The following is a 9,826-nucleotide window of genomic DNA, read 5'->3' as shown; positions in this document are numbered from 1 at the left end:
CCTTGTATGTGTGTGTGGGGCGGGGGCGGGATCATCTGAATCAGTATGCAGCTCCCCCTCATGAATAATTAATGAGTTATGAATATTCACGGCAGAAAGAATGAATCGGGAATATTACATGACTGAGATGCTTCCTGCTTCAAAGGGCTGCGGTGATTCGCGGGTTTGACTTCGCTGGATGAACCTAAACACTTGTGATGTTTGATGATACAGCTGCGTCAGACGGGCTGGAGATGTAAAGTGGCCCAACTGCAGGGGTTTAGAAACTAATGCAAACACAAATGTAGAGAGAGGGATGACGGGTAAAAGTTTGACCCCCCCCACCCCCCCCCCCCCCCACCCCCCACCCTCCATCCACCATCCACCCTTCCTGCATCTCCCCCCCCCCCCACCCCAATACATTTCAAGTGCAAGGCGAATTCCACCTTGATTCGCATGAACTAAGCAGTAGTTCATGATGATAAAGCGAATAAAGTTATGTTTCTGCAGCTGTCATGTCTGCGCATGATCTGTACCTGCAGGGGCGTTGAATCAAAAGCAATCAATTAAGATGAATTACTGAAATTATTGCGGTATTGAAGCCTCGTGATCAGCTTATATACTTCAATATGCGGCTGTAACTGATGCAACCAGGTGCTGTCATCAGGTACTTCCTATGCAACACACCTGCAGAAGAGATATATCTAATTAAAGATACAAAAAAAAAAAATCTCATTTCTACTCTTTCCATCGGGTCTATCTGGGCTGGAAACGTTGCATCAGCGTGTTAACAAGCTAAATAACGCTGGGCATCTTTTGGGTAAGACGGATAGCAGTTAGTATTATCACTTCCAAAGCGCGCATGGTGCATTTCTACCCCGCTGCATTTAAATCTCAATATATTTTAATTAGAAGACGAAACGGGCCCGTGAGTCAGTGCGCGCTGCACCGCCGCGCCTCTCCAAGCAGATAGCTACATTCCGTCTGGATTTCAAGCACAAATCGTTTCAAATGATAACCCAAAAAAGCGCCGTGTGGCCGGCGGCATGTTCCTACAGGTTGTCTCCCGCTGCAGGGAGCAGGAAAAAAAGAGAAATGTGATGCGCAGGGAAAAAAGGACAGAAACTCCGTCCGATCTGCTGCTTTCAGAAACTACAAAGCAGAGCGGAGCGGAGCCGGGCGCTCGCAAATCTCCGCCGTTAAAAATGTGCTATAAAAGCATGATCATGACTCGGAGAAAAGTGTATAATAGGCTTAATTACACGCGTAAGGTTATGATTCTCAACGCAACTAAGGGGAAATGGTAACGGGATTATTATTAGAGCTGAGGGAAGAGAAGGGAAGCACTTGTTATAAAGCAAGCCTCTCTATTTATAAACTTTAGTCAAGTCGGTGAGAGCCGGCGGCGGCTGGAGGCAGCAGCAGGTCGGTCGGTCGGTCGGTCGGTCGGTTCTGTGCGGGTTATGTTGCGGTGGGGAGGGGGAAAGCAGTCCTTAGTAAATGTCTGCAAAAGTAAATGCACTTACCGCAGAGTCGGCTTGTTGCACCGCGACGCACAGGCAGAGGAACAGCAGAGCCGCGGCGAGCTGTCGCAGACTCTTCAAGTCTTTATTCATCTTGGGGAAATAAAACAGGATCCGCCTGCGTTAAACACTGACAAAACTCTACTGCTGCCTACTCGCACGGGGACATGTCATAGCCCTGTTCCCCCCTGCGCACTTTGTTCTCAGTAAAACAGAGAGAATAAAGGTAGAGTTGTTAGGCGTGTTGGCAGTATTGCGCTTTGCAGGGCTCCTAGTGGTCCTGGCTCTGGCACCGTGCGCCTCTGCAGTCCCCCTCTCTAACTTTTTCTCTCCTCGACTTGCAAACCTGCCCAGCCGGATCTCCTTCCCACACCCAGGGCGCACTGATACCTCCCCCTGCACCTCCAACAAGAGGGCCAATTAATCTAAAATAGAGCTGTGGGATGATTTACACCCCGAAGTCCGGTGCCAAACAGTCTCTCAAGGTGTTTGATTTCAGTCCATGGCGTACTTTTTGGATTCTATTTCAACGTACCTAACACTACAAAAATGTTAGGACCGTGCAAAGGCGGAGTGATCTGATGCCTTCTCCGCCGTGCTGAGGCACTTTTCTACCCAATGCCTGAGGCTGCAAGAAAAAAGGGTTTGACATTAAACCTTTATTTGACATTTTCTATATGCCCGGACACGTTACATTCCTCTCAGATTATTAAAGGTCAAATACTCACATTTGACACTTGATAGAGAGATGCTGCTGGCAAAATGGGAGAAACTGAAATGAACTTTTTCCCTAGATCATCCTCTGACAAGCCTCTGGGTTGTTTATGTGCTCATTTCACTGCTACATTCTTTTGAAGAGATGATGTTAAAAAAAGGAGGTTAAACATCTGTCTATGAAGAATTCCTTCCCAATATGAGATAGCTATCCACTATTTGAAGAGTCGTGCCTACTATTACTTAATAACTGCTGATATGAAGCTGAAAATCCATGAAATACCATTAAAGTTACTGGTTATTATAAGACCAGAGGCTTTTTAAGGGTGAGATCACTTTCTGAAATATTGAGACACGAACTTCCAGAAGCAGGCTTTTTCTGAAAAGGGATATGTAGCATTTTGGAAAGACACCCTTCATATCTCTGACAAAAAAAAAAACGTGATCAAAAAAAGTGATCAAAATACAGATTATATTGTATACTGTGGGCTGTAGATTATACAGTAACCTGGAGTTACATGATCATAGATCTGTGGTCACAAGTTTCACTCCCAACATACATTAATTTGTTTTAGCTCTAATGTCATGTAGGCTTCATAACTTCTTTTACAACATTCAAGATCATCAAAACAGTCATTTTGGAATTTCTGTCAGGTAAAATCATGTAGCCTACTACTGCTATACCTGTGAAGTTTTGACAAAGTAACAAAGTGCTGTAAAATGGGCAAAAACAAACAAGCAGTTATTCTATATAACTGTATAAACAACTTCCATGACATATAATAGCACTATAGCTTGTACGTCCACTTGATAGTTCAGTAACCACTCTGTACATCATCAAATTAAAGTTAAAGAGGTAACTGATACTGGTGTCATGTAAATCATGTATCTAAAAATGGAATTGAATGATCTCTCCTCTTAGTTCTAGTTGAAAGCCTAGTCTTTACTTTCTGAACCAGTTGCAGACAAGCAAGAGTTTCAATAGTCAATATGTGATGAAATGTTATGAACAGCTATCTCCGTGTTGGAAAAGGATAGAAATGAACTAATTTTAGAAATATTTCTCAACCGGTAGAAACAAGACTTGAACAAAAAGTTGGTGAAAGTTGGTGGACCATCATTATGTTGAAGAAAGTCTTGAGACATCCAAGTTTTAAGATGTGTCTGCTAGGCAGTAAGAGTATCATCACTGAGTTTTACAGTCAAGGTATCAATGCAATGAAATGAGATTTTATGTCTACAAATGATATTGCAAAGTGGAAACATATAGAGAACAAAATAGGGCCCAGGATGGAACCTTGAGGTACTCCACAGATAAAATGAGCTGAACAGGATAAAGAACCAAGGCAACAGGCAGCTGCCAATCTGAAAGACATTATATAATCCAGACAAGAGCACGATTGTAATTCTCACAAAATCTATTCGAACATAAATTAAAATGTGATAAACTGTCAAAGGCGCACTGAGGACAAGTAGAACTAAAATAGAACATTTACCAGCATCCGTTGCTAAAAGAGAACTATTTGCAACTTGAGTGACTCAGTGTCTGTACTATGATTAGAACAGAGACCAGACTATAGTTGTTCAAATTTTTTATTGAACAAATTTTTATAAAGATTTTTCTCTCATACTTTAAACCAAAATGACCGTGACAAAAACATCTATAGTGATCCTCAATGCATTTTAGAGGGATGATTTTTGAATATCACAGCAAAACTTATGTAAACTATATGTAATATCCTTATGCTTCTCCTGTTACTGAATATATAACATATCGATACGCTTCTCCTGTTTGTGTTCTATTCCTTGTAAAGCACTTTGTAACCTTGGTTTTAAAATGTACTATATAAATGCTTTACTTACATACTTCTTTACTTACTATATGAATATCATGATTCCATAGGAGATGGCAATTCCCTAAAGTTCACTATAAACTCACTATTGAGTACCACAGACACACTATATGTACCTACAAGAGTATGATAGGATTATTATACTAATGAAATATAGATAAAACTACCATAAAGTATGATATAAGGTCACTATAAACTCATTATTGAGCACCATAGACTCACTATAAGTATTTATAGCAATATTATATTGATACCATAGGAGATAAAAAATACCATAAAGCTCAATAAGGTCACAATAAACTCATTATTGAGCAACACAGTCACACCATAAGTCCCTATTGGAATATTATAGTAGGCTATTGTGATTTTTCATTAGTTGGACTGGAACTAGGTGGAGAATTGCTCGGGATGAACGAGTCTCCAGACGTGTCTTCTTCGGGGGAACAAACTAGGCTTTTTGAAGGGGGTTATGTGTTATGTGTGTGGGTAAAAACTGCTGTTAACTAAGTACCAAAGGTATGGAGGCATGAATGACAAGTGTTGGCCCCTCCTCCCCTGCTGCTGTAGTGCGCTGCAGAGTTGAAGCGCAACAGCCCGGAGAGCGCAGCAGCGATTTCACCACTGCAACTTTGGTGAGTTGGATAAGCTCTCATTTTGGTTATTTTTTAAAAGAAATAACAGGCAGGGGGTTGTGGCGCTGGTTGAATTGTGATGGTTAGAGGTGTTTGGAATAAAGGCGAGCTGTGTTTGGTGGTAGGACTACTTTATCTCTCTCTCTCTGTCTCTCTCTGTCTCTCTCTCTCTCTCTCCGGGTAGATGACAGGGTTTTTGGAGCCGTCGATGAGCGCGTTTGAAGTGCCTTGCTGGTGAAGACAAGGGAGTCGTGCAGCGAGTCTCGACCTGCGGTTCCCCGTACCAGTCGAATCAAAATGAAATTCTGGTGAGGATTTTTTTTTTTTTCTTCCCAACTGCTTTTCTTGCACGATCTGAACTTTATCCCGAGTTTACCAAAGTTTGCTCTTCTTTTGCAAGCTGTCCCGCATCGATCGCGGCAGTTATTAGCGCAGCTCCGGCGCAGTTTATCAGGGGAAAAAACCCCACTAATGATTTTGTTTATTTCTTTGGCAGGATTTGTGTGATAGCAGTCGCCTTGGCGGTGAGATCTACACACGGAGTAAGTCCCATTTGTTTACTATTAGGCTCCTTAGGTGAAGTGACTCTCGACTCTTGTTTCTAAATGCGTAAATGTTGATATTGCCCCAACGATCAGACCGAACTTTTTTTTTTTTGCTGTGCTTCTGCTGTGATACTGTAACTGCGCGAATTGCCAAATTGGTCAACTTGTTGCACGTAAATGCAACTCATATGAATCAGCAGCTGACTTGTACACACTGTGACCAAGCGGGGAGCCCACTCACTCTGCGTACAGCTACACTTTGTTTCTGTTTATTCCAAATTTCCGACATTTTTAGCAGCCGCTTATTGCATGAAAGCCTCGTTCGTGTATTTGTCAGGCGACTCTCTACCTATACGGCCCGGAGCAGAGACACTGCAGACTGCACAGGTCTCGTACAAGCAAAGTTTATTCCCTAAGATCCCCCATGCATGCGTCACGTTGTGGGCTGAGTCCAGCCCGCCGCATGAAGGAACACACACATCTGACTGCTTAGTTTCTCCCTGTTCTTCAGTCTTACAGTGTCATAACAGGCCAATGCAGTGCTGTTTTGACTTTATTACAACATCATTAGTTTTTCCAGGAATCCCATATGTGTTTAATGTTATAGTGTCACATACAAGGCTACTGGACGCTCTCTGAACTATATTTTCATGTTTCTATACTTCATTCTGCATGTTTTTACGCTTAATACTGAAGCCTGCATTATATGTAGCCCGAGGGAGTGAGAGAGAGGTTCATATTTGAGTGGGCCCGCTCAGAGTCATTTGCAATTCAAGCCCCGCCCCTCTGGTGAATATTCATAACGCGATTATTGGGGCGACATGTGCTTCCCAGGCCACACCTATAAGAATTCCTCTGATGAGGCTCGTATACCTGCAAGCGGGGTTTTGCTGCCTCATAGTTTCACAGTTTTCCACCGCAGGTTTCAGAGACTTTTGATTTGCATGCAATTGATCCCCACTCATTCATCCATTTGTATTTATTATTCATCGATATATATTTTTTTATACTGTATGAAGATGTATAGCCGTTTTTGGTGATGTTGATCTTTTTTTTTTTTACTTAGTTCATTCAACTTTTTAACTGATTCTCTCACTTCTACCAAACTCCAAACTATTTTAGGTCTATTTCAATGTTGCCTGGCTTTATTCTCATTCACAATCATAAAGTCCTACAGTGAGATACAACACTCCATATGTTTTGATGACAATGTTCACTTTGACCAACAGTAATGCTGAAATTCATGTTGTACAACCCCGTTATCTGCCGTAAAAGTACACACAGCTGCTCACACATTCCCACTTTTGCACAGAAATTGGAAGTGGCAGCGAGAGTTACTGGTTAGAGAGAATGTCCTGTTACGTAAAGGTCACAGGTTTGACCCCTGCAACAGCTGAGGTATCGTGTCAAAATGCTCTTAAGCAAGACACCGAATCCTTACCTGCTCAAGCGAGTCAGATAAACTGAAATGTGAAAGTAATGCAGGGGGGAAGTTGAAAGAAAAACGTTATTGAGACGCAGACAGGTCGGCGATCTCTGATGACAAGGGTCAGGCTGAAGTCGTGGATAGCGAGTTCAGCCCGGCGCTACACCCCAGTCCCGCCCATAGGATTAGAATGAGAATGAGCAGCGTGATTCCATGGTGGCGCTGTTTGATGATGTCATTTAAGCAGATAGGGGGCAACATGGGTTCTTTGCCTGTTAATTGGCCAGGACATTGGGTGTAAAAACGGCTAAAATGCAGAGTATAGTTTGATTTTCTGGATATGGAGAATGTGGTCACACTGTCATATCAAAGAGATGTTAATAAGGATACTGGGTTGTAGTGAGATTTTTTTGGCCAGCAATCTCCATACCATCTACATAACATTTAGCTGTTGTCGGGTGAAAACCTCGTATCTCCAAAATATCAGCTTTTCAGGAACGAAGAAAAACAACCTCATTTTTAGATTGACCACCATGCATTTTTGAATTTTGAAAAAGCTTCATAAACCCAAGGCCATAGAGAACCATGTAATCCCTCAATTGAAGTAAAAACATGAATATCACCAAAATTGGAGTTACAAGGTTTTCACTCGGAAGCGACAATATGCCATTTGCTGGATGCTTTGTTATCCAAAGTGTCTTACAATATTGTGAGTGCATTCAATTTGTAGCATGGGTGGGAATCAACCTTATTTCCTTGCCATTAGTGCCTTGCTCTACTCACTGAGCTCCACAGGGAGTCGAACCCCCCCACCCTGTCAGTGTCGGTGCCTTGCTCCGCCCACTGAGCGACGGGACACTCTTGTAAGGTCGTAGTTGCTGTCAGCTGTGACAGACGCTGACGGGAACATTAAAGCGCCGCGGCGGCAATAAGCTTCCTGCGTCTCAATGGAACTCGGCTGATGAAGCCGCTTTGACTTTGAATTGACTCCTCCTCCCACTTCCCGCCTCCCTATTGTGTGTGTGTGTGTGTGTGTGTGTGTGGTTGAGTGGGTGGACGTGTGTGTGTGTGTGTGTGTGAGCGTGGGTCAGGATCTGGTGTGAGTGAGTGACAGATGAGTTCATTGGGTGGTCTGCCGTAACCACGGTAACCGGGTTGTTGGTTGTCGTGGTGGTGCGGCAGCGGTCCAGCCCCGAGTTTCTTTCTATGGGTGTGTGTGTGTGTGTGTGTGTGTGTGGTTGGGGCAATCTAAATGTCATCAGAGTGACAATGAGGTGAAGTGTGAAGTTCGTCCTGTCCTCCGTCTCTCACTTTCGTCTTTCCCTGCTACTGTACGCTGATAACAGAGGAAAATCCAGTGTTATCAGGACCAGCAGATAAGACTACACACACACACACACACACACACACACAAGGTAATCTCTCACTCTAAATAAATAGTTTACTAGATGACAGCGATGGCAGCTTAGGGAGCTTTACTGAGGTACAATCTCTATGTGTAGTGTTTAAAACTTAGTGATATATGACTTTTCCACTGCAAAGGAAACGTTTTTATAGATACTTTACACGGACACCACATGCAAAAATATCATACATCCTGATATGTGCTGTATAAAAGTCCTTATGAATAACATGGAAACGTCTTAACTGAGTTTTAAACAGCCTTTGTCAGACTATAATGCAAGAATGAGTGGCCTTTCAGGGTGATGTAACGCCTCCTCTGGCGGCCATGTTGGAGGTCCTCAGCTCTTGGGCAACAGCTGATTGTGTCTCTAAACCTACAACTTGTCCGTCTCAACAGAATCGAATACAGCCACACCAACAACAGTATTTTATTTTTATATTTAAACATTATTCGAGCACAGCCAATTCTCCGCTGGATGGACCTCCAGTGGTTGCTAGGCGATTTGTGATGCAACTGCAGAGCCTCTGTAGTAGGTTTATCTCTGAATGGACAGAGAGAGAGAGAGAGAGAGAGAGAGAGAGAGAGAGACAATCCTAAGGAGCAGCTCCAGTGTCTCTCTAATGGCTGACACAGCTGTTGGCACAGGGAAAACATCACACACTGGTGAGGAGGAATGGAGAGGAGAGGGGAGGAGCGGAGGCCTGCATGACGGGAAGCAGAAGAAGAAGAAGAAGAAGAAGAAGAAGAAGAAGAAGAAGAAGAAGAAGGCAAAAGCTGGAGAGAGTTGATTTTGTGCTACCTGGACAGTCAACTGAAGTGAAGAGAAGGTTGATAGGAGAGAGACAGCAAGAGAGAGAGAGAAATGTGTAGACTGTCAAAGAGAAGAGTAAAGATAGCAAAAGAGTCAGGTGGAAAAGCATTCAGAAATAATTCTTTGCATTTGTTTTGTCCCACTTTCAATGCAAGATAGGTGTGTTGCATATGACAGACAATCACAATACTGTTTCACTTGGGTCTGGTGATAAATTAGAGAGTTTTCTATCTTGGCTATCTTGTGTGGGTTTGGTTCATTGCAGAAAAGGAGATATTTGTGAATTAAGGTCAGATTGGTGCTGATGGTGTCCTCTAATAGATTTCTGTTGAGGCATGCAAGTGACTTTGGTCTCACTTTGGTGTCATTTTAAGAAAAAAAAAAGAGTCATATTCCTGGGTATGTTGGGATGCCTCTTCTCTAGAAGCGGATATTTAGTTTCTTGAAGCGGTTATTTTGCAGAAAAGTCTGTAATGCATGGAGGAAAACCTGCGAGACAATGCTGTTTAGAGGCAAATCCGCCGTATGTGTATATGTAAGTGAATTCTGTCTCTCGGCCCAATCAGAATCAAAACCACTTTAATCTCCAAATACAATCAATGTTAAGAGTCTTTGACGACTTGCAGAGCTTTCACCGCACAAACGGACGCTCGGTGCAGCCAGGGACAGCCGCTCACACCTCTCCTCTTCTCTCATCTGTCACATACCCCTACCTTCCTCCCCTCCTCTCCTCCTCTCCCTCCCTCCCTCCCTCCCTCCCTCCCTTGTTGAATTCCTCCGGTGCTTGGCAGGACTTGTCAGGCTGTCTCCCACTCCCTGCAGGTGCTATAGGCTGGAACATTCCAGAAGCGCTAAGTGAGGCGACTGATCACTGCTTGATTTGTGGTTCCTAGACCCCCCCCCCCCTCCACCCCTCCACCCCTCCTTCCTTTCCCTTC

At 43.4% G+C, this 9,826-nt stretch overlaps 2 protein-coding genes across 2 annotated transcripts in view; one reads left to right on the top strand and one right to left on the bottom strand.

The window, feature by feature from the left end:
• The window catches only part of col4a5 (collagen, type IV, alpha 5 (Alport syndrome)), a 67,944-nt gene extending 66,155 nt beyond the window's left edge, over positions 1-1,789 (bottom strand). Inside the window, exon 1 of the mRNA XM_078291573.1 lies at positions 1,506-1,789. Coding sequence (XP_078147699.1) covers positions 1,506-1,595 — 90 coding nt within the window. The 5' untranslated portion in view covers positions 1,596-1,789. The remainder of the gene's footprint in view (positions 1-1,505) is intronic.
• A 2,869-nt stretch (positions 1,790-4,658) lies between these two features.
• col4a6 (collagen, type IV, alpha 6) overlaps positions 4,659-9,826 on the top strand; it is a 444,271-nt gene continuing 439,103 nt past the window's right edge. The window contains exons 1-3 of the mRNA XM_078291595.1: positions 4,659-4,701; positions 4,886-5,009; positions 5,198-5,243. Of these exons, the coding sequence (XP_078147721.1) occupies positions 4,999-5,009; positions 5,198-5,243 (57 nt within the window). The 5' untranslated portion in view covers positions 4,659-4,701; positions 4,886-4,998. The remainder of the gene's footprint in view (positions 4,702-4,885; positions 5,010-5,197; positions 5,244-9,826) is intronic.

This window comes from Centroberyx gerrardi, chromosome 23, assembly GCF_048128805.1.
Source record: "Centroberyx gerrardi isolate f3 chromosome 23, fCenGer3.hap1.cur.20231027, whole genome shotgun sequence".
Classification (NCBI taxonomy): domain Eukaryota; kingdom Metazoa; phylum Chordata; class Actinopteri; order Beryciformes; family Berycidae; genus Centroberyx; species Centroberyx gerrardi.
The sequence above is the reverse complement of the archived record's forward strand: the minus strand, read 5'-3'. Positions and strand labels throughout refer to the sequence as shown.